This window comes from Crinia signifera, chromosome 3 (genome assembly GCF_055691185.1).
Source record: "Crinia signifera chromosome 3, ASM5569118v1, whole genome shotgun sequence".
In the NCBI taxonomy this organism is placed as follows: domain Eukaryota; kingdom Metazoa; phylum Chordata; class Amphibia; order Anura; family Myobatrachidae; genus Crinia; species Crinia signifera.
Window position 1 is genome coordinate 124843610 of NC_139219.1, and position 25547 is coordinate 124869156.

A 25547-nucleotide genomic window follows, 5' to 3' on the forward strand; every position below is an offset into this window, starting at 1 on the left:
AGTAGGGGTATAGCTGGTAGAAATAAAATCAGCATCAGTTCAGAAGTACGTGTCAAAATTGTCGAGGAGACTGAAGATGAAGTAGAGGAAGGGAAGAACAGGACAGGAGGACAGGTGAGGTAAAGAGGTAGGGTGAATACGTGAGACAGGAGGACCCTACTCATCTGAGTTAACATACTAAAAATAGGTCGGTGGACGAACGAAAAACAACAGGATAAGTAGGAACGGAGGGGAACGGAGGCAGGAAAGGAGGATCAAAAGAGGTTAGGAGGAGGGATAGGCTAGTCGAAAAGTGGGTTTTGAGGGAGCGCTTGAAGGAGATAAGGGAATCAGAAAGCATGATGGGTGGCGGGAGGTTGTTCCAGTGCAGGGGGGCAGCGCGAGAGAAGTCTTGAGGATGAAGCGAAGAGGACGGGAGGGAGTGTGGATAGAGATCAGTGAAGAGAGGTAAGGAGCGGTGGAGGAGGAGAGAGCCTTGTAGGTGGTGGTGAGGAGTTTAAAGAGAACTCGGAAAGGAATAGGGAGCCAGTGAAGAGCTAGACAGAGGGGGGAGGCGGAGGTAGAGCGGCGGGAGAGGAAGATGAGCCTAGCAGCAGCATTAAGAATGGTTTGGAGAGGTGCGAGGCGGGTGAGAGGTAGCCCAGAGAGAAGGATGTTGCAGTAGTCAAGGCGGGAGATGACAAGAGAGTGAATGAGAATTTTGGTCGCGTCAGTGGAGAGGAATGGTCTGATGCGTGAGATGTTGCGTAGGTGAAAGCGGCAAGACTGTGAGAGAGCACGAATGTGGGGGGTGAAAGAGAGGGAGGAGACAATGATGACACCAAGGCAGCGCGTTTGGTCGGTGGAGGTGATCTCAGTTTCACCAATGCTGATGGAGATAGTGGGAGAAGAGAGGATGTTCGGGGGATGGAAAATTAGAAGTTCAGTTTTAGCCATGTTTAGTTTCAGGAAGCGTTGGGTCATCCAGGCTGAGATGGCCGTGAGGCATTCGGAGACCTTGGACAGGAGTTATGGGGATAGGTCGGGGGAGGAGAGATAGATTAGGGTATCATCAGCATAAAGGTGGTAATGAAAACCATAGGAGCTGATGAGGGTGCCCAGAGAGGTGGTGTAGAGGGAGAAGAGGAGAGGGCCAAGGACTGACCCTTGGGGAACACCGACTGGCTGCGGGGTAGTAGGAGAGGAGGAGCTCGGAGTGGAGACGGAGAAGGAGCGATATATAAATATATATATATATATATATATATATATATAGCGGTATATATATATTCCAGCTTTGGGAACCCAGCAGTACACACACTACTTCATTGAGCTATTATACGGCAGCTGACAGTGATTAAGATCATAGAGCATCAGCCCATCTTAGTAATTATAAATATCTCTAGAGGAACCTATATTGGTGGATTCCAAGACTTTTTGACTTTTGGACCGTTCTGTATTTTTGTGATCCACATCTCAGTCAGCGATTAGTGTTATCCATCAATCTGACTGTTGTATCTCTGCCCCTGATGAAGTCTTGATAATGACGAAATACATTGGGATTTCTACACCGTTTTCATGATCACTACTGCAAATGTATTTTAAAAGATTTCTACACTATTATATGACTTATTTTGAAGCTGAGAGTAAATGCATTGATATGCCCGAAGGGCATTTTTTTATGTTACTTTCATGTTTTGTATACTCTTAAATACAGAAGTCCATTTACATTTTAGCGCCCTCTGAAACTTTTCTTTTTTCTTCATTTCTAAACATTGGATCCCGTCTAACAGGGGATCCCTCAGAGGTGCTGCTTTGCGTAAATATGAGTGCAGATTGGGGACTCCACACCCACATATATATATATATATATATATATATATATATATGTGTGTGTGTGTGTGTGTGTATGAGGTTGTGTATGTGTTCAATGTGCTCTGTGTCCAGTTGTAAATGTCCTATAGTGCAATATTAATATTCTGAAAATTATTATCTTGTGATACAGTAGTTCTACATTTCATTAATTTAATGATATAACCAATTAACAGATTTATAGGTGTTAATGTTTTATGCATTTACGGAAATTGCATTATACAAACACTATAATTCTTACCTTACTTTTTTTGAATCCAACATGTTCTTACTTAATTTAATTCTTATGTTGAGAAGCGAGGACTGATCAATGAAGGCTGCTTCATACAAGCGACGGCCAAACAATTTAGTTGTCCTTTCAATCCTTTGAACCTTTAATCTACAAACTTTATAAGTTGCAAAGAGGGATCCTATATACCAACATGTGCCACTTATAAACATGACTATGGCATGATTTGAATTGTTAATATACATTACTTTATGGCACATATGGTGGGTTATTTCCCAAAACAAATTTTTAATCAATGTGCCTCTGTCAAACAATACCGAATTTTGGCAAAAATAGGACACGTTAAATGTTTCAGTTTCAGTGTTGCTTTGTGCTTCCTTGTACTCAGCAATGAAGACCAAGATCAAGGCTAAGATAACTGTTATTGTTGAAAAAATTAAAGGAAAATAAAAACCTTTTTTAACATTGCGCATTTTACATGCAACAACTCCAAACCAATGGCAGAGAGCAGAGCTCAGAGCCTGGATGCCAAAGAGACTGAGTACCAGATATCGTTCATTCAAGGTTGTAGTCGTTATGGCATCCCACTGCTGTCCTTGTAGCGGTACATACATCCCCACCACAGCCACTGTGACCACGATTCTTACAATGCTGCCAAACATATAGAGAACGTTCCTTTCATCGTTTTCTGGTTTTATATCACATCCTGCATTTACTTGTGGTATAAAATTTTCATACCAATTTATTGATACTAAAATTGTTCCAATCATTGCAACTGCATAAAATGCAATACTATTGGAGTCTTCACCCCAATAATAAATAAAAAAGAACAAAATATGGCCAGCTAGAAGAAAAATAAAAGAACAAATAGCCATATACCATCTGAAATTTCTCTTCTTGAATTGATTATATATTTGTAATGCTGCAGGAAGAAAGCAAACACTGCTAAGGACTGTGATGTTAGTAAATAGGTTTAAGTGAGGCATGGCCACTATGATGAGCAGTGAGGATCCAAGGGCAACAAGAAATTCCACAGCAAACACCTGTGTGTAAAAATAAGAATTTGGTCAGTTTTCAAATATGATTATCCACATTACTGAATTCTAATATTCCCAAAAACAGAATTATAAAGTCAAGTAATAGTCTAGCAAACATATTCTTAAATAAACATTGAAATGTATGTGGTCTGACTCAGAGGAGTCAGGGGTGTGATATATACAAATACTACTTTCAACCTTACCTTTGTGCACTAGAGAAAAAAAGTTTGAACTGTCTACTTTCTCTACCCCTTAATTTTCTAACAAAACCAGTGGTTCTACACAATCCATCATGGCAGATCATTGCATCCACCATCGCTACTTTCACCTGCATATGGCAATTGTGTAGGCAGCTACATGGTAGATCTAAGAATGCAGCTCACATTCACAGCACTCCCATAACAGGCCCATTAGACAGATTTTTTCTCTCTCCCTTTAGGCCACCTCAAAGTCAGTGCCCAGGAACACCCATGGTTTTGCCTCTCCATTACTGATATCAGAGGTCCCATGAGTAACACATGTTGGCAGTGGTTACCAGGGCTGCTGAGAGGGGGGGGGGTGGGGAGCGGGAACTAATTATCCAGGCCTGGGCTTGCTGGAGGGGCCTGGTGGGGACCCTGGTCCGACCACCTCCCCAGGGCAGCAGCAGCACACACCTACAGCATGTGCTGTTCAGACAGCAGGCTCAGCATGAGTGTCTCACTGACAGCATGAGAGCTGAGGCTGAGCCTGCTGTCAGCACAGCACATGCTGTTGGTGTTCTGCTGCTGAGGGGGGGGAATAACACTCTAGAGGAGTGCCACACCATAGGAGAGCCACACCAATTGCCAGTGAGTCATTATGGGATGACAGCTCCCCTATTTGAACTTTGGACTGTGCTGCAGCCCCACCTATGAAGCTGCCACTGGTTGTAGGGTATTTAGATTATTTTGTGCTTGTGTTATAGCAATCGTTCAACTACATGGACAAAAGTACTGCGCACAGTTTGTGAGTACCTCAGAATCAGACCCAAAATGTTCAAAAAGCTTAAGGATCTGCTCTTTATTTGTACTTAATTCTAATGACCATTAAATTTATTTCACAGCTTAATCTGACCGGGTGAGATACTTCTAAAGAGGACATATTGAGGTTATGCTAGAATCTGTTAAATCGCTATGTGCAACCTGTTGTCCTCTATAGAACATATGATAAAGATCAATCCAAAAATTAATTTGTGCAAACCCTCATGTTTTGTTTTTGTTTTTTGCTTTTGGTAAAACCACCCTCAGTTTTTTGTTTGATTCTTTTAAAATTATGTAATTTTGACTTATATTTGTTCCTAGAGTATTAAGATCAATAACATTAATTTCATGTCAAAGTTGACTATGCTTTGATGTATGAAATTGCACCTGAAATTGCACCTGAGGAATTTATAAGTAAATAAAAACCCAAGATTAAGATCTTAAATCTGAATTAAGCATAACTTGGTTAATTTACCCTAAATGCAAATTTCTAATGTACATTATTACACAGGAAACTATTCTAATTGCCGTACGTCCCTCTGTAAATATGAGGGCTCCTCTTCTCCGAGTGTGTATTGCTTAAATGAATCCTAGGGGAGTATTTGGGACCATTCTTTGGAGGATCTCTGGACTGATTGGACTTACCGCAAAACATCCTGAAGGAGAGGTGGCTGTTATCCCGGGATCAGCCCCGCTCATCTCTTGCTTATTTGAGAACTCTGATTTTTATTTGGTTCTCCACCTTTGACGGTAATATGCCATTTTGTTCAGTTGTCTTCCTATTTTATATTTATTGTATCCAATGAACGATTTTACACTATATACCTCCCCAATCATCTTTTGTTTTGGGTCACCATCGGATGAGTACGGACTCTATAAGGGACGAAGTCTCAGGAAGCTTATCCTTATCAGCTTGGTGGTCGCCCCTAGGATTCATTTAAGCTATACACACTCGGAGAAGAGGAGCCCTCATATTTACAGAGGGACGTACGGTATTTATACACAGGCTTTCCCTTTTTTGGAGAAGAGGAACGTTCCCCTCTATACAGGAACGTATTAGTTGGCGCCAGTGGAGGACATATCAATTTGTCTCTTTTGCATTGTTTGTTTCAAGTGGTTATAGGGTTACCACTATTTTGATATAACCCCCACAAGGCAGAAAATCCAGCACACATCCACCATAAAACTTCCCCTCTTTTGCATATAATCATTAGAATTGCCAGATATACGAAACCCCTATATTATTTTCTATCTATGTTGAATATTGAACCACGGTCTAAACAAGCAAAATGATGAAGATAGAAAAGAGTCACCCTCTATTAGATGTGCATGTGTTGACCCCTTAGTCAAAAATACTAATGCTGGCCATACATCAGACCAACTTTCCTCCAACCATCCAAATAGTTGCTTGGATGGAATAAAAATATGGTACTGGGTGGGAGCAAATGTAATATTTACTTCAGAAATTTGTTCCCAAAGTCTGGAAAAGGACAAAATCTGTCACTCAGACACGGTACTTTAGTTGAACCTGTTTTATTTAAACAATTTGACTGAAGGTTTTTGTCCATTTTCCTGGGTTCGTGAGCACATTTCTGATTGTCCTACCTAGGGACATGTATACTTAAGTGTGGGTTTATAGAAGAAGAGATATTGCCAATAGCAATCAACAGATTTTACAGTGCATGTTGTTTATCTAGCACCTTCTAAAAGATAATAGCTAGTTTAAATGTTTTTGACAGCTTGCTAAGACATATTACAACATAGGAACAGAGTAGAAGGTTCACCATACACCATTTACATTTTATATATAATATATAAGGTTCTTGGCATAGTATCGGCCAATAGTATGAGCCTGCTCACCACTCCTCAAGGTAACCTTGTCAGACAGGTCCCTAACATTATGGGGGTTCACCCATGGGGTACAGGGTACCTCCAAACCACCCCATCCAGACCAACCCATGGCACCCCACAAATAAAAAGATAAAGTGAAGTAACTGAGTGTGTTAAAATTAAAAAAGGAGTGAGATATCAGAGTGTTAAATATAAAAGTGAAGTGCAGTATCAGTGTAGGAAAATGAAAAAAAAAAAGGCTGCTTGATGTGAATTGTTAAAAGTGAAAGTATGTGAAAGTGGTACATATATAAAAACAAACAAAGAATGACGTAATGCAGTGGTTCCCAAACTGTGTGCCGTGGCTCCCTGGGGTGCCTCGGGACACTTGCAGGGGTGCCACCGGTTGGTGGTCCAGGACAATTCAAATTATTTATGATCAATTATTTATGGACAAAGCCAGTGCTGGTGGCTGCCAATCATAAACTATGTGTACAAACAGAAGCAAATCCTGCCTTTTAACACATAACTGAACCTAAAAAGCACATATAAACACAATCTACTTACTTTTATATATTTTTTGTTGGGCCTAGGGGTGCCATGGAAAAATTCTGATACTCTGGGGTGCCGTGATTCTAAAAAGATTGGGAACCCCTGATATAATGTTAAATGGGGGTGCCCCAAAGCGAGAGAAATCCAAGGTACCCCACACCCCAAAAGCTCACCCCACATCTGGCTTGCTATATAATAGGATCTTACCTGTAGTTTGGCTATACTATTGTGCAGTCTTCAATGCTAGGTCCCTACTTTAAAAACATCAGGACAAGTGGGTGGGGTGCTAATCCACAATGGTATAGCCAAACTACAGGTAACAGAGGGGCAGGAGATAGAGGAGAGTACGAAAGAGGCTCCCATGAAATAATCTACAGAGCAGTCACCTACCTAGGGACATGTATACTTAAGTGTGGGTTTATAGAAGTAGATATATTGCCAATAGCAACCAACAGATTTTACAGTACATATCGTTTATCTAGCACCTTCTAAAAGATAATAGCTGGATTAGGATTGGGAAACCTCTCCATTTTCTGGCCATACTTCTCTTTCAAATCCACCCTCTGAGGTGGAGCAGCGAGCTTCGTGTGCCATATACAGTATATCAAATAACAATCCTATACATTGTAAGCTGTTATTTGAAATATTTATTTCCTTGTCGTATAAAACTTCCACTTGTTCTTGTACAAATTGGAAGGAAATAAACATTAGACAATGCTGTTCCCCAAGAACAGGGGTCCTCATAGTATTTTGCTATGGGACCCCATCAAACAATAAAAATAATGACAGGACCCCAGCAAGTTACTGCAGAAGGTCATCACATCACATGTGTAGTCAGCAGACAGCACATGCATGGCAGCATTCTGGAGGCCCAAAATGATGGGAGGAGTCTAAAATAACAGACAATTCAACAGATTTTTCAGACTCTTTGAATCACTGACTGAGATTAGAAATGTCATCAGCCTGATGGTCAGCAACATGGTCTGGACCCAATTTGGTCCGCTGCCCTAGAACATTATGGGCGAGATTCTCTATCACAGAAATGCGGTAAAAACCCTGTTATCGGGGTTTTTACCGCATTTCTGTATTCTCTAACCTTCCGCCGCAGTGTGACCGCTGCAGAGGGAATCGCCAGCAAAAGCTGGCGGTTCCCTGCAGAAGCCTATGGGCTTCTTACCGCAGCGGTGTGTGAGGGATCCGTCACGGATCCCTCCCAGCATGCCCTGCGGCCGGCGCGTCAGTCTGCGCATGCGCAGACGGACTCCCGGGTCATAGACCCGGAAGTCCAGCAACGGCGCCGCATCGCAAGGGACAGCTCTTATCGCAAGAGCTGTCCCTTGCGTTAATGACCGCATATTTTAGAGAATATGCGGTCATTAGAAATGCGATGCCGGGCGAAGAGGGCTGCAAATTTTAGAGAATCCCGCCCTAAATATTTTCGCTAAATGTGGAAGGTCGGTGTCTCAGTAATAACAAGCTTTATTTTACAATTCTGAGCAACAATCTTACCTTCAGAAGACAAAATTTGCTTGGATTGGGAGAATGAGTAAATGCCACCTTCCACAGGCTTTTGATAAATGTTAGTGTGTATGGTACAATCAGCACTGCTCCCAGTATCAGGGAACACAATGGTTTGTTGGAAACAATTTTGGAATCTTCACCAGTCACCATAATTAGAAGTATTAGACAAATCTAGATGGAAATACAAGAACATAAATTCATCATACTTTTTCAGAACAATTTTCAAGTAAAATTTTATGGCCATACAATAGTGTGATTTGTGCACTTTTTACCCGATTCTGACGAATCGAGCTGAGAAATCAGGGGGCCAAATTGATGTGTTTAACATCTGATCTGATGCATGGTCTCATGTGTATCGGAGTCATGCTGCGTGTCCGACCTCTGACTCAGACAGCCTCCAAACAGCGGGGAAATGGGAACGCATACAATATATGATATGCAAAAGGACAACATATGATATATCGTATGTGATCTTGGTGCACGGGAAGTTCCCGGGCAGTTAAGGGGCATCGTATAGTGTATGGGGACCTTAAGGGTGTAAAAGCAGGCAGCATCAAATAGTTCAGAATAGGCTTTTGAATTTTAATAATTTTCAGTGGAAAAAGACATGACAAGTGAATAAGTGTAATTTAAAATTTTCTGTCAGAAATGTTTATGTGTATAAGAGAGGAAGTGGTATGCTGCTGTCAGTGAGGAAGTGGGGTGTTGCTATCAGTGAGACAGGGACACCCTGCTGTCAGTGAGGAAGAGGGGTTCTGCTGTCAGGGAGACAGGGACACACTGCTCTCAGAGAGGCAAGGATGTGCTGCAATCAGTGAGACATAAATGTGCTACTGTCAGTGAGGAAGAAATGCGCTGCTGTCAGTGAGGCAGTGGTGTGCTGCAGTCAGTAAGGAAGTAGTGCATTGCTTTCAGTGAGGCAGTGGTGTGCTGCAGTCAGTGAGGCAGTGGTGTTCTGCTGTCAATGAGACAGTGTAAGCTGCAGTCAGTAAGGAAGTAGTGTTCTGCTGTCAGTGAAGTGGGGATCTGCTTCTATCAGTGAGGCATTGGTGTGCTGCTGTTCATGAGGGGGAATATGCTGCTGTTCATGAATGGGGGAGGTGGATGTGCTGATGGCAGTGAGGTGGGTACAGTATTCACTGTTGGCAGTGAGGTGAGGATGTGCTTCTATCAGTAAGGAGCCGGTGTTCTGCTGTCAGTGAGGCATTGGTGTGCTGCTGTCCATAAGAGGAGATTTGCTGCTGTCTGTGAGGGGTGTGCTGCTGTCAGTGAGGTGAGTAGTCTGGGTACAGTATTTGCTGTTGTCAGTGAAGCAGTGATGTGATACTATTCTGTGAGTCGAGTCTCTAAATTATATTGTTGTATACAGTTTTTGCTTATAGATAGTAGTGTGACTGTTTTAAGAAGCTCAAATGTGCGGTTACACTGTGAAATCTAGGATCATTGGGAAACAATGCCCTGTCATGCTATGGGCCAGATTCACTAAGCTTCAAAAGTGATAAAATGTAGAGTGATAAACAGCCAGCCAATCAGTTCCTACCAGCCATGTCACAGACTGTGGGGGAAATTTACTAAAGGAAATTTGTAAAAAATAGGTGTATTTGTATCCAGAAATACACTTATTTTTGACATTTACTATCCCGACAATACGGCAATTCGTATTCGTATTGATAGCACATCAATACGAATACGAATTGCCGTATTTTTGGGATAGTAAATGTAAAAAATAAGTGTATTTCTGGATACAAATACACCTATTTTTTTACAAATTTCCTTTAGTAAATTTCCCCCTGTATTTGAAAAATGTCAGACAGGAGCTGATTGGCTGGCTGTTTATCACTCTCCATTTTATCTCTTTTGAAGCTTAGAGAATCTGGCCCCTAATGTGTCCAGTCATGTTACTGAGTTTTCTGTCAGCAAGAGATGGATGCAGTTTGGAGAGATAATATCGTATTCCCCTATTAAATGTCAAGAGGGTACCGAGTGGCTCAAGGGGAAGTGGATGTGACTTTACATGTTAGACATAATCACTACTCATCCCTTTGCATTCCAGGCTAACCCTTTCCTCGGTAATGGTCCCTGTACACACTGCGATAAGCAGTGTGCAATACGACGCATTATCGGGTGGATCGCATCGGATTGCTTGCGTGCGTTTTGCATGCGATTTGCGTGTGATGCGATCCGCGGGCAGTACAAAAAGTGTGTGCAGCACATACTGTTTGTACGGTGTGCTGCCCGCGGGAACGCGCATCGCTTCGCATTGCACACTGCTTATCGCAGCGTGTATGGGGACCTTAAGATATGTGAAGGCTTGTGTACCTTCATTCTTTATCGATATGTTGAGTTACTGAAGTTTAGGTCAAGGGGTTGGATCCTTGGCTCTCACAAACAAACTAGTATTTTGGTATAATGTTATCTTCAACCCGTATAATATATTCAATTATTTAATTTGTTATCTATATGCATTGAGCAATTTTATAGTTTTTCTTTCCCCAGTACCAGTTACACCTAATTTTATTTTAACTATATCCCGCATTACTTTGTCCCTCTGTAATGCCCTCCTGGAGCCAATCATCCCAGCTTTCACATGTGCCCACAAAATGGGAGGTGAAGGGACCATACTGTATATGCAGATTGGAATAGCAAACTCCTCTTCAAGGAGAAGTTATTAAAAAAAAAAAAGCACAATGAGTCATGGGCACTATAAGTAAATAGGTAAACTTGAATTACATTTTAATTGCACTTCAATAAAAATAACAAACTATATATTTATATATATATAATTATCACTGTTATTATTATATATAAAGGGCTTCACTTAGACAAAGTGTGTATTTAAATGTAAGAAAATAATTCAATAAAATGCTTGCAGCTCTTATAGTTTTGTAAATGACTACACAGAAATGTATCTTCACCAGATGGTGGGTTGGACAGGGCCCTAATTGCCATAAAGTTCTCACAACATATATAGCTAAAGGCTAAATGCTTTGAAAAGGAAACTACAGAACTGGAATCTGTAGACCTATGACTTGATTCTCACGCAATGCCGATACTCACAGAAAAGGTCAATGTTTTTTCAACTCCGCATGAGTCAAAAGAGTGCATACTGTATGTGCCATAGAAGGCCTGATTCAGGGGGTTACTCAGACCTGATCACTGCTCTGCTAAATTGTAGATCCCTGCGATAAGGTAATCACCACCCAGTCAGAGTGAAATCCTGCCTCGTGCAAGCCTGGGAATTGCTTAGCACTGCTTGCGGATAGACGATTTTCTGCGAATAAAATGTGCAATTTTTGGCACTTGTGTAGCGTAGCGAGGCACCGTGCTTGAAGCATTGCGAGCGAAGCGAGGGGCTGCGGTTCAACTCCAACTGTGTCCATGTCGACATTCGGGTAAAAAAACAGTGAAAAACTCATGTCGACCTAATGACTGTCGACCTAAACCCATGTCGACATTGGCCCATGTCGACCTTAAGTCATGTCGACCTTTAACCGTGTCGACCTTGGGGCCAGTCGACCTTCTGGGGTCGACCTAATAACTGTAGACCTAAGTCTGGTCTGACAGATGTACCGATTCTGTGGAGAGGTATCAGCGGCAGTCAACATTCAAGTGCCTGTCTTTTTCCTTCTAGAGGAGGATGGGCAATGAGTTTTGGGAGCAGCAAGAGACAAGCAGGAGCCATGCGACTACAGTTTATCTAACATGGAACCTACAGCATATCATTCAGTAAATGTTATAGTGTGTTCAATAATTATAATAATATATCATATATATAGATGTGTAGCAACAGAATCAGGATGACATGTGCAGCATAAATGTAATGCAGGTCTTTACTCAGCATGAGCTAGACACAAGGTGAAAGTAATAGACCAACAGGAAGTAAAGCTGGGTACACATATATACAATTGTCGGGCCGTTCTTCCATTCTGGGTCGGACAGCCGTTCAATTGTATATGTGTGTACGCTGTCCCGTACGAGCGATAAACGGCAAAAAACTGTCTTGACCGTCCATACTTGGTCGGTCGACGGTTCTTTGCTGTTTAATTTTCATCCGACAGGACGGCCCCATATCGGTACAAAAGTGCAGTGTGTACGCACTGTGGAAGTCTAGGTACACACACGCCATTTTGTGATAGTATGGCCACCATTTTGGTTCGCAGAGTTGCGCAAATAAAGTTTCCATACCCGAGTATGTGTGACAATGTGGACCAGAAGAGTAGACATACTATCACACATAAATTCATAATAACACACTTACACGAAATGAAATATAGTTAAAAGGTTTAGAACGCCACACATAGCTTAGTTAGCCCTGCACACACCTGTCTATATCGTGTTTAGTACCGTTCCGCTCAGTTCATTATGCGAAGTATTCCGGTCATTGCGAATATGTCGCAATGTACATTGCCCGATAGTTATGGACATAATCCATATTCCAGAGACAGTTTCTGTTGTAAGTAGTTAACAAAGGAAACTAGCTCAAACCGGTTCTTATCCTTGCTGACGCCGAAACCACCAAACAAAGGACTCTTAAAGTTCACTCCCCTGCACCTGGTCAGACCAGGTACAGCGTCTAACCTCCAATCACAGTGGACCGGACATATGATCTCTGACCAATGAGAATGGCCTTTGACCTCCCCCTTCTGACCCTATAAGATAGGCGACCCGGAGCAGGCTCGGTCTCTTTCGGCACATCTACTTTCCCTGGACCTTCCTACCGGACTATAGTTCATTCCTGAACGATAGTGAGCTCTGACCGGACTGCGCTTCGCTTACTAGATGACCACGGTAAACGGTTGCATTTTCACGGTATTTATTCTTATAAGTATTGTTGGCTGATTGTGTCTTGTAACTGTATTCTTTCCCCTTAGTAGAGTCTGTTTAGTATTCATTGTTAGTATATTGTATTACCTGTTATACCAGTTTATTCTTATTTCTGTAACCCCCTTTTTGTCCATTAGGGACTCAAATACAACCTTTTTACGGAGCTCTTATCTCCATATTTCTATACAGTGGTCGTTGTCTGTTTATTCGCATAATAGCGATAAGGTATATTGCGGACACAGTCCGATAAGGTATATTCGCAGATTAGAGACAAAGTACTGCGAAGGAATCTCTGATTAAGGTATTGGTTCTTGGTATACATAATACAATAAAAGGTACGCTACGCTGCGCTACGCTTTGTTCACACGTAGCTAGGTATAAAGGGTACGTTGGTTGCGGACTTATTACGTAATCAACGCTTTTCACTTATTGTCACTCTGGTTATATTTTAATCACCATTAACAATTGAGGGCTCGTCCGTCCGCTCCACAGTCCAGAACTCAGTACCAGGCGTGCGACTCGACCTATACCAGCAAAAGGGTGGAAGTATTTATTTGTTTCCATTGCTGGATAGGCCGAGTCCGCGGCGGTGCGGGGTTCGGGAAGTGCTAGCGCTGAACCCGGAGTACAATAAGTGAAAGCCACGTGTTTTAAAACATATATTAAGTGTTTAATAAACTGTACTTCTGCCTGCCACAAGTAGTTTAACGGGGTATAGTGTCTTGAGTTGCTTGTTCATTACAGTATATGTACCACGTGCGATAAGGTTCGCACACGTGGAATCTGTGTTTATTATAGTACATAGAGGATCCCCTCTGTGCAAAACTATAATTGTTTATTGCTAGTTACCACAAAAAACAGGGACTCCGCCACGTGGCGACAAGTCCTGGGCCTTTTGCAGTAACGTAAAGCGTCTATTGTGTATTACGCAAGGTGCGCGCGCACGTGCCCACATCGGGAAAGTTTCGCATCTTTGTACGTGGTTTACGGATTAAGTACGGGATTTATTTCGCATCTTGATACGTAACTCTCGGACAGAGTTAAGGGATTTATTCCACATTTAGGCGCAATTACTGCGTATAGCGAAACCCGAGCGCAACCTTGCAAATACACTATAGAACACGTGGGTGGCCGATTCATCGGCGGCCTGTGAACAACGCACGTACACACGTGGATGTTCATTGGTACTGCACACGCAGCACACATAGGAATTAAGAGGTGAACAGTATTAAACCACTAGCTTCATTTAAACAGTATAGTAATATACTGCGAATGAAGCGGTGATTAATAAAAGAAAATAAGTTTCTTTTTCTTTTTGTTCATTTTCTCATAAGCAAGTAACTCAAGCATTATTTTAATAGATTCCTATAGTTTATTATAAGGGATTTATACCTGCATAAGAATCTAGTGAAAAGCTACCGGCCTGGGAAAATTTTCTGTACAGAAATATTTAAAAAAATAAGCATAAGACCAAGGTGTAACTAGCGCCCAGTGTGAAAAATAACTGAGGCGAACGGGTGTGTGACGACACGACTCAAGCGCAGTGTAGTCCAGTGTAGGACAGTCCAGGTAGGACAGGGTTAGGGTTCACGTGACGACGTGCCCATAGGAACTGCCCCTTCAGTGGAATTGATTCCGCTAGGAGGGTACAAGAAGATATATCGGAACGCACTTGTTTCCGATTAGCTACTTTAGAAATCCGATTTTTGGGGGTATAGGAAAACAAGTTTGTTATACCCTGGAAAAATTGTGCCGCGCCAAGCAAGTTGGCTAGAAGTTCGCTGCTAGTTGAAAGACTTGGTGATTGAGTACGTTACCTCGCATTGTGGGCTCTTCGCTTGATTGCGTTGAAGTGTCGCTGTGTGGAGAAGTGAGTGGTTGGGGAGCTCTCAGATAAGAAATAACCCACCGATTATCTATTAGGCGTGAACGTTTATTCCTGTAATTATGGGTAATAACGGGTCACGCTGTGATAACGTGCATGTTAGGGAGGAAGCAAGCCAGCCAAAAGGATCGGCTGCTTTTATTATGTGCAGGAAGCACGGTGAACTCGCAGTTGTTTACCAAAATAAATGGAGAAAAATGACACAAGGCAGCAAGTTAGAATTTCCCAGTGTTGGTAGCTTCGATCCAGAAATCTTATCGGCAGTAAAAGATGAAATATGCCTACTCTCCAGTCGTAAGGAGAGAGTGAAGCATATAGATATTCTTAAATTGTGGCAGAAGGAAGGACAGGAACAATGGGGAATCAAAGGTCTGGCAGTACCGGACACAATCAGCCACAATAAAAATGCAACCGTTGCCGCAATAGAATCAACTCCCCCACCCCCATATGTGCCGAAGGGGTTAATGACTCATAAGAAAGACATGAGTAATAATGTATCTGTTACTAACTTGTACCCTGTCTTACCCCCTTATAAGGAAACCCGAGAGGAGAACGAGCAGCTGTTGGCACTGGCCGTCTCCCATGCCCTTAACATGCTTGAGGGAAAGGCGCAACCCACTGCTGGGGTCCCAGCACAGGAGGAGGAGACGGCTGATGTCAACAGCATAGTATTAGACACAGGTAAGTACACACAACACAGCACAGATATAGTTGTTCCTGGGATGTTCTCCAAAGGTGCAGGGGGGATACAGATCCACCCTCTGCACACAGTGGAACCTCCTTGTGGACGGGGAGGCGGGGATGAGGTAATGCCTGTAAAGGATAGTGACATGCACAATACATGGACGCGATTGGAACGTCATTCAATCATCAAAAATTTCCCTGATCCCAGCAAAGATCTGGCAAAGTGTCAGAAATTTGTAAGGGAGCGAGGAAATTCAGATGAGCCCACCAATAAGGATTGGCGATACATGTTGAGAGCTTGCCTCCCTTCACATATAGATGTCCAGAAGTTCATTCGAGACAGTGGTGTGGAGGGCGATAAGATCTTAACTGAACAGGGCAACCAGGAAAATATACGCCTAATAAATATACAATTGGGTGTATATTTCCCAGGGACAGTTGAAAATACCCTAGGGTTCACCATCACACAGAAAGATGGTGAGTCCACCAGCGGATATTTCAACCGTGCTTTACAGGCGTTGCCAAAACACTCTGGTATCCACAGCCCCAGGGACAACATACATCTTAAGGGAGGGATTGTCTCTGTGCTGATACAAGGTCCGAGGGAAAATCTGAGAACCAACATAGAAACCAGTCACCCCAACTGCAGACAGATGTCAGTACGCACTTTAAAGAAATCTGCTGTTGATCTGGACAAACAACTTATGACAGAAAGACAAAACCAAATGGTATGTTTCAAATGTGGAAACAAAGGACACATAGCCAGACATTGCAGGGTAAGTAACCATAGAAAACATAACACACATGTAAGTAACTGGGAGACACGATGAGGGAAGACAAGTAGGTCTCAACACATAGCCATAGCCCCACCTAGTAGCCAACGCTGCCCTAAGCATGACACACATATGCAAACAGGTAGTAGGACACACATACACCCCACATCCAGGTAACATAAGACAATATCTGAGGGAGGAGCCTCAGATATGGGTAAGTGGAATAGTTTAAATATAAAGGTTTTTTTTTTGTATCTAACCCGTTAACAACATTCCCTCCTGGTCTAGGTTGTGTCAAGCAATTAGTAGCAGCAATTGGGGTAACAGGAAAAATACAGCATTACCCACTGACGAAACCAGCAGATGTTACAAGCGGGCCTCTGCATACCAAACACTTTTTTTGTTGGCTGCAGCGGCCCGACTAACCTCCTGGGTAGAGATTTACTATGTAAAATGGGATGTGTCATCTATTGCACCCCTGATGGGGTATTTCTGGACACTCCTAGAAATCTTACACAAGAAGTGCAAGATATGCTGGACAGTCCTCAGAGGCTAATGTTGTATTCCACTGTTATAGAGTCAAATCCATCTAAGGTAGCTAAAAACTACAGCACAAATACCGAGTTCCCTTTGAACTAAAGATGGGAAGGACACAGGATCAATGGCAACCATAGCTTCAATAGAAACCCTGTTAAAAACAGAAAGTATAGCGCCCCAAAGTACAGAATCACCATTCGAAATCTGAGGTTGAGCTGGAAAAATACCCAGTGAAATAACAAGGTTCCCAAAAGAGAACTTTTAGCTAAATACCCCTAGACACAGCCCGTAGTCACAACCACACTGGGAAACAGAAAGAAAGGGAGGGCTTATGAATCAGAACAGGAGTTGAAAAGGGTAAGAACCAAATAGTTGAGAGCCAATTCCCCCATAGTGCTAAATCCTGGCGTCATAAAAAAAAAAAAAAAAAAAAAAAAAAAAAAATTCTGTTGAAAATAAATGTACACATTACTGTCATTAATATTTTCTACCCTTTTTGAGTTTTTCTCTCTTTTCTTTTTTTCCAATTTTTTTCTCCTTCCCCTACTCTTTTGTTCCAGAAACCCACAAATCATAGATAAATAATTCGAAGAATCTGTCGCACTCCCAGCAGAGAAATACCATTGTGAATATGCGGTACCCTGTAAAGCGAGTAGTCACAATATAGATATTTTTCAGTAAATCTTGAACAAAGTCCCAATAACTTTAAGCATTACTCCTAATGTTACCCAGGGCAACCACAGCCACCATCTTATGAAAAACAGTCCAAGTAATGCACAAAGCATTCCCCTTCTACAAAGAATGAAAAGGGTTGTAAAACGCATTTACATATAAATAGGTGCAATCACAATACCCATGTCTTCACAGACAGATGTGGATAATAAAGAAGGAGAAACAGGCCTGACTACAGCCTTTTGCCATGGGTAAAACTGACACAAGAGACCATGTGATTTAGAATATTAGACCTGCTGAGGGGGCGACAGATATAGTGACGTAAGAAACCTGGTGATGCCAGCCTGACCAATGTCGTACTGCAGTGTGCAATTAAACCCTATTACTTAAGCACTTCATACTTGTCTACACAGTGTAGTCGCCATAGCACTACTGGTAAACAAAACTGAGAATGTGGTGTTGGGGTGTGTTTTAACTGTTTATGCTCCTCATATAGTCTGGACACTCCTAAAATTCTGCCTAAACATGTGAAAAATATTCATCAGCCAAGTTCACTAAATGGGAACTTGCATTGATGTTACCATGTAAAATGGGTAATATTGTAAACCCAGCAACACTCTTACCAGGTGTGCCCGCCAAAGGCACAAAGGGTGGATTGGTGCTGAGGTTGCCGGAATGGTGGAATTTAGTGGGAGCCGAGTCGAATATGATTGCATGACATGTTTGAGTCAGACCTTTTGCAGCATGCCCCCAAAGGGTGGTAACAACCCATTGGAAGAGGTAATTCATTTTTTTTCCGTTCTTTCCACAACACCGAGAGGGAAAATTGTACACTGGCTATACCGTAATAGATGGAAAAGGCATAGTAGAGGCTGAACCCATTGGACGTCTCACTCAGCAGCAGCAGTCTCATTAATAGTACTGCGAACTGAGAGAAAAACAGCCAATATTCATGCCGACTCCAAGTATGTTTGTTGGGGTAATACAAAAGATCTTAGGCCCTATGGCGCCTCAGATGTTTTGTTTCAGTAGCTGGCACTCCAGTGGCGCAAGCGTTGTAAGTTTAAAAGATTCTCGACAGTCACACAGCTGCCGGACAGAGTGGCCGTTATCAAGTGTAAAGCCCACATCTTCGATGAGGATTCAGTGTCACTTGATAATGAACATGCTGGCAAGGCAGCTGGGTGAGCCATGCGCTCTGCGGATAATGTTTGTGTTCCCCCTATAAATGTCAGTATATTCACATAGTAATACAAGATTTGTGTCCCCTGCAGGAGAGGCAGTCTGGAAGCCGAAGGGATGTGGACAGGAATAGAAAGATGGACAAGGTAAACCAGTGACTCTAAGAACATGCCAAACTGTCAGGACAGAGATAGCCCATGGCCTGATTTGTCTTGACAGGGAAGGTATGTGGAAAAATTAGTCCAAAATTACTGGCGTGCCCACAGATAGGTAAGACGACAGAATCATGCCTTACTTGTCTGGGGGAAACAAACTGCAACGGCTGTTCCCACAGAGCCATCTCCACATCCCTCCTCCAGCAGGATCCTCTGCAGGTAATACAAAATTGGCTTTGTACAGTCCACTCTAGAAGCATTTAAGTTATTTATTTATTTTTATATATATATATATATATATATATATATATGTTGACGTTTGTGTGTATAGATATGGCAGCCCAGAAGCACCCTTGAGTATGCAAATATATATAAAAGGTTTAAGTCATGTGTTAACCTTCAGGGACTGATGGTACACCCCATAATCTCTTTTTGTAGTAGTAAAATCACTCTCAGAACTCCACCTCACTGGTTCCCATCGAAACATTGCTTGGCGGGCAGCCACAGGTTATGGTAATCCCACAAGGAGATCCTAGACCACAAATGCAAGTGATGTATCCACACCTGGAAAACTGCAGCAAAAGGACTTTGTTGACACCTGTTGTGAACTGTCATAACCATGAACCAGGAGATGTTGTTGTTGTTTCCCCTGCTTTGCCATATACAGGTTGCTTGATAGACCTTTGGAAAGGACCACCCCAGATCTTGTTGACCAGCACTACCTCAATAACAAAGTCGCAGAGAGAGATTCGGGTACGTTCGTCCTACTGCCAAAAGAACTGAAAACCGGAAGGTCCCTACACTCGAGGGCGAAAGAAAGAAATCGCTAAGAGACACCATTTCGGGAGGACCGGAGAGCATCTAAGGTCAAGCAACCTGTACAAGCTACAAAAAGGGACTGTGACACACCCCACTGGTAACAGGTTGAAAGGATCACTAACAAAATTTTTCCTTTCTCAGTTTTCTCTATTGTTGTGGGTCCTATTCTTGTCTCCCCCCCACTGTCCGTTCTTATCCTCAAAAGCAAGGATACCGCCGCCGCCCTGCTGCCAGGCATTGGACGGACGATACAGAGTTCTGAGAGTGTGTTACCCGTCCCAGCTTAGGTTAAGGTAGAATCTATAAACTTGACACCTTACCCAGGACCGGATGTTTTAATACCATCATACTTAAAAGCATACCAAAAAGAGAGACAACAAAGAGTTCAAGGGTCTGTTGTCACAAAACGATACCTACCAAAGGATGCCATATTTGTGAACGTGTATATGTTGTAACCACCCCTGTTTTTATTTTTATCCCTAAATTGTACATTATCCTTCGTGACCCTGAGTAGATTGTTCGATAAATGCGGCCCATCGTTTATCCATGATCCTGGATCGGCCGAGAGCAGATGGTTTACTCCCCTTATATGTTTATTTCATGTATCCCAATTTCTCTGTTTGGATTATGAATTTCTGTATTGTCGTGTGAAATGTTTTGTAATGTAACAGTTTTATATTTACTGTTAAAGGGTGGACTGTGGAAGTCTAGGTACACACACGCCATTTTGTGATAGTATGGCCACCATTTTGGTTCGCAGAGTTGCGCAAATAAAGTTTCCATACCCGAGTATGTGTGACAATGTGGACCAGAAGAGTAGACATACTATCACACATAAATTCATAATAACACACTTACACGAAATGAAATATAGTTAAAAGGTTTAGAACGCCACACATAGCTTAGTTAGCCCTGCACACACCTGTCTATATCGTGTTTAGTACCGTTCCGCTCAGTTCATTATGCGAAGTATTCCGGTCATTGCGAATATGTCGCAATGTACATTGCCCGATAGTTATGGACATAATCCATATTCCAGAGACAGTTTCTGTTGTAAGTAGTTAACAAAGGAAACTAGCTCAAACCGGTTCTTATCCTTGCTGACGCCGAAACCACCAAACAAAGGACTCTTAAAGTTCACTCCCCTGCACCTGGTCAGACCAGGTACAGCGTCTAACCTCCAATCACAGTGGACCGGACATATGATCTCTGACCAATGAGAATGGCCTTTGACCTCCCCCTTCTGACCCTATAAGATAGGCGACCCGGAGCAGGCTCGGTCTCTTTCGGCACATCTACTTTCCCTGGACCTTCCTACCGGACTATAGTTCATTCCTGAACGATAGTGAGCTCTGACCGGACTGCGCTTCGCTTACTAGATGACCACGGTAAACGGTTGCATTTTCACGGTATTTATTCTTATAAGTATTGTTGGCTGATTGTGTCTTGTAACTGTATTCTTTCCCCTTAGTAGAGTCTGTTTAGTATTCATTGTTAGTATATTGTATTACCTGTTATACCAGTTTATTCTTATTTCTGTAACCCCCTTTTTGTCCATTAGGGACTCAAATACAACCTTTTTACGGAGCTCTTATCTCCATATTTCTATACAGTGGTCGTTGTCTGTTTATTCGCATAATAGCGATAAGGTATATTGCGGACACAGTCCGATAAGGTATATTCGCAGATTAGAGACAAAGTACTGCGAAGGAATCTCTGATTAAGGTATTGGTTCTTGGTATACATAATACAATAAAAGGTACGCTACGCTGCGCTACGCTTTGTTCACACGTAGCTAGGTATAAAGGGTACGTTGGTTGCGGACTTATTACGTAATCAACGCTTTTCACTTATTGTCACTCTGGTTATATTTTAATCACCATTAACAGCACGTTCGACCGATATGCTGGCCGTCCTTGCGACTATACTGCCAAAGCTGGAACGCCCATGTGGGCGTTCCATAGCTGCATCATCTCTAGCAGGGTGACTTAAAAAAAAAACTGCGTGGGGTCCCCCCCCCACAGCCGTAAACAGCACCAGGCTGAAAGAGCCGGGGCTGGTATTAAAAAATCAGGAAACCCGACAAATAGGGCTTCGCTGATTCTTTAAAACCAGCCCCAGGCTCCAGGTCCGGGGCTGGTTCCCAAAAATACGGGGGACAAAATGACCAGGGGTCCACTGTATTTTAAGAACCAGCCCCAGGCCAAACCAGCCAGCAGGGTAATGCCACAGCCGGGGGACACTTATTATATAAGGTCCCGCGGCCAAAGCATTCAGCCCTCTGACCGGTCAGCCTGGCCAGGGGTCCTGGGGGAGTGGGGACACACCCAATAAAGGGGTCCCCCCCTCCAGGACTTACCTGACCAGGCTGAAGCCTGGTGCTGTCCCCGGTGGCCCTGTGCGGTGGCCACCAGGCTGAAGCAGTGTAAAAAAATAGAATTAAAAACTATTGTCTTTTCCAGTGGAACTATGAGTCCCAGCATGCCTCCCCCGCATGCTGGGACTTGGAGAACCACAAGTCCCAGCATGCGGGGCATTAAAGGGCCCGCTTGGCACTTGTAGTTCCACAGAAAAAAATAGTTAAATAAATACACACTGACACATTAGAAAAATAAAAGTTTAATACATACATTACACAAACACACTGATACTTACCTATCTTGAGCCCGTCGGTAGGTCCCAGGGTCCGGTCCAGTGGCTTGGTTCCGGGGCCTTGGTTCCGGGGCTGGTCCGGGTCCGGGACTTCAGGGCTGAAGAGTCCGGGGTCCTGGATCCGTAGTAATCCAAAGGGGTACCTGGGGAAGGAAATCCTACTAACCTGCTACTGTGGCGACCACCCCGGCATCTGCTGTTGAAGTCCCGCTGCTCCCGGCTGCAGTGATACCCGCTCCACTGTACATCCTTCTTCCTCTGCGTCTCTACTCAGAACGATTTCTGGCCAATCACGAGCCGACTTTCTCGGCTCGTGTAGAGACACAGAGGAAGAAGGATCTCTGCGTCTCTAGTGTACAGCGGAGTGGAGCAGGTACCACTGTAGCCGGGAGCAGCGCTACTTGAAGAGAAGATGCCGGGGTGGTCGCCACAGGAGCAGGTGAGTAGGATTTCCTTCCCCAGGTACCCCTTTGGATTACTACGGATCCAGGACCCCGGACTCTTCAGCCCTGGAGCCCCGGACCCTGACCAGCCCCGGAACCAAGCCACCGTACCGGACCCTGGGACCTACCTACGGGATCAAGATAGGTAAGTATCAGTGTGTTTGTGTAATGTATGTATTAAACTTTTATTTTTCTAATGTGTCAGTGTGTATTTATTTAACTATTTCTTTTACTGTGGAACTAGCCACCAGGGGGGTGTTTCCTTGGATACAGAACCATTAAACCATAGGCAACCTCAATGCTAATTCCTGCCAAAACCTCCACAATTTTCCCAGCAAAATGTCCTAATTAATTTAACTAACTTTAGAAGTTCAGTATTTTTGGACCCCTAAATAATGTGTGTCTTCTCTTATTACACTACAGCAAATTCACTTGCTAATAGGTTACCATTTTCCAGATCCCTATTAATTAAGTTTCTTCCTGTTATATTATGTGGTAATACTGTAATAACCTTCCAATTTTGCATTGCTGGACCCAGGCATTTCCAGTCTTTTAGTGTGTGTTCTTTTAAATATAGAAACATAGAATTTGACAGGACATAAGAACCACTTGACCATCTAGTCTTCACATAATGTTATGGATTTGGGGTGTGAACCCACAGCTGGGACTGCTGTTTAGGACATCCACGACAGATTACGCTGACTCTGTTGACCCCAAAATTAAGGTGGCTGATTCCTGCAGATGCTAGGCTTCACCTGTAGTCGCCACGTTTGAAGTAGCTACAGCTCCGGTGCAACCAGTTGTTATGTAGGGACAAAGAATCAGCGACCCCCTAAGGGTACGGTCAAAAGGAAATCTGGCTAAGAGGACCTGACTAGAAAAAAAGAAGGAAGGCAACTTGCTAAAACTAACTAACCCTGCTACTAGCGCCATTGACCTAGTCACCAATTGCCAGCGACCGCGTCGCATACACATGAGAAAATACACCACACCAAAGGCACTCAACAAAATGGACACACTAGACAATAAACACTAAGAATAGCGCTGCTGGGTAGCACCCAGGCAGAGACAAATAAGGACTCAGCATAACGCTGGAAAAAAACCCTAATGTAAAAGGAGGGAAGGCAAATAAGGCGAATGTCCAGGAGGCCAACCAGAAATAATAAAGAACCAGGTCCCCTAACAGGGGAACTTACGGAACCAGGACAGACTGCTATGCAGGCAGCGACCGCAGAGATGGTCTTCCAGAAGCTGACAGGCACTGGGACAGAAGGATCAGGCAGGTGAATAGTGCTAGCACAGAAGCTATCACCGCGGGGCTCAGCTGGGCTGACTTCCTTTAAAAGGAAGTGTGCCCAATCACAATGAAGCCCCAGCCTAGCCTAATTGCCCCCAGCTGGGGAAGCGCGCACTAGACAGCATCCTGCACGCTGCCCAGCAACGCCGGAGCGGGGATGATTACTTCCGCCACATGCTCCTGCCAGTGTCCCCTGTTGCTGGGCAACCCCAGCAGCTTCCGCCGGAGGCTATGTCCGGCCACGTCATTCCCCGGCGTCCCTTGTTGCTGAGCAAGCGTACCTGATGCTGGCGGAGACGGGGATGCGAGTGGCCGGGCAGCCCTGCCACACAAGAACACGCTTAATGCGTGCAAACATAGGGCCTGAAGGTCATACCCCTTTTTTGCAGAGGCCACACCGCCTTTCGGGAGCACACATCGGGCGGGATGTACTAACGGGAAAATGCGGTAAAACACCCGCTTTACCGCATTTTCCTATGTATCAATACCCGTCCGCCCCATTTTCGCAAGGGAGGGTATCGCCACCCTCTGGGTGGCGATACCCTATAGAAGCCTATGGGCTTCTTTAACCATCCGACGTCCGCGGGCCCACCCCCTCCCGTCCTCCTTTGATCTCCTCCTTCCTCTGGTGTCACAGCCGGCAGGACATCCGGCTTCAGGGGGGAGGAAGAGACACAGGGGGACGCTGACAGCCGCCGGGAGGTGATGGAGACCCCCGCAGCCCACATCACAGGTATCGCGGGGGTCTCCGTTACCGCAGCCCGATGCTGGCCGCATATGTTAGTACATATGCGGTAGCATCGCGGCGGCTGCCGTGCGAAGGGCGGAGATGTATGTTGATACATCCCGCCCATCATGTTTTATGAATGTTGGTAGGTATGCATGTTATGCTCAGTTTGGTCTGAACTCAAAAGTGCTGTATCCCATGATCTAAGAATTAGTACATTGTCCCAAAAATACATTTCAAATAAATCTTCATGGTTTTTCCTTAAATTACATACTTGTAAATTGTGATTACTTTTTTGAGTCTCATTGGTTTATTTGTTGTGTCAGTTGCTTTATACAGTAAATGCCTAGAACTAAAGGAACAACTGTAAATGTTCCCATGAAGTTTTTAAAATAAGTAAGCCTTTACATAATACTTAAAGCTGCAGTAATTAAATAGCGTATGTTTGGTGGACTAAAAGATACCAATAATTTACGTACCTTGCTGAGAAATCCAGTTGCTAAAACTAAGAGACCAACAGCGATGCATGTCAGCCATATTAGGACACCAGTGCATCGCCCTGTCTTTTCTTCTCCATCATCCACTGGTAGCACCAGAAATGGATCCCAGCTTCTTTTAAACCTATTTGAAACAATGAAGACGTTATATATTTATGACTCTACGGGCTTAATTCAGCTGGGATTGTATATGCTAAGATGCTTGCAGCAGCTTATTGTATGTAATTCTTACTCTTTTCTTTTCATTGTAAAATATTATATCACTAATTATTAAACAAACTAATATTAGTTAGTACTGCATAATTGAGAAAACAATAAATGTCTATTGGTATTTTATATTAAGTTCCCACAAACACACATATGCTTCTTTCACACCGCA

General features: G+C 43.4%; 1 protein-coding gene across 1 annotated transcript in view; it reads right to left on the reverse strand.

Moving 5' to 3' along the window:
• Positions 1-25234, reverse strand: part of LOC146062910 (chitin synthase chs-2-like) — a 124758-nt gene extending 99524 nt beyond the window's left edge. The window contains exons 1-5 of the mRNA XM_083174919.1: positions 25151-25234; positions 8010-8192; positions 2960-3123; positions 2535-2731; positions 2093-2261 (exon numbers count right to left, since the gene is read on the reverse strand). Of these exons, the coding sequence (XP_083031045.1) occupies positions 2093-2261; positions 2535-2731; positions 2960-3123; positions 8010-8171 (692 nt within the window). The 5' untranslated portion in view covers positions 8172-8192; positions 25151-25234. The remainder of the gene's footprint in view (positions 1-2092; positions 2262-2534; positions 2732-2959; positions 3124-8009; positions 8193-25150) is intronic.
• Between the last annotated feature and the right edge of the window lie 313 nt (positions 25235-25547).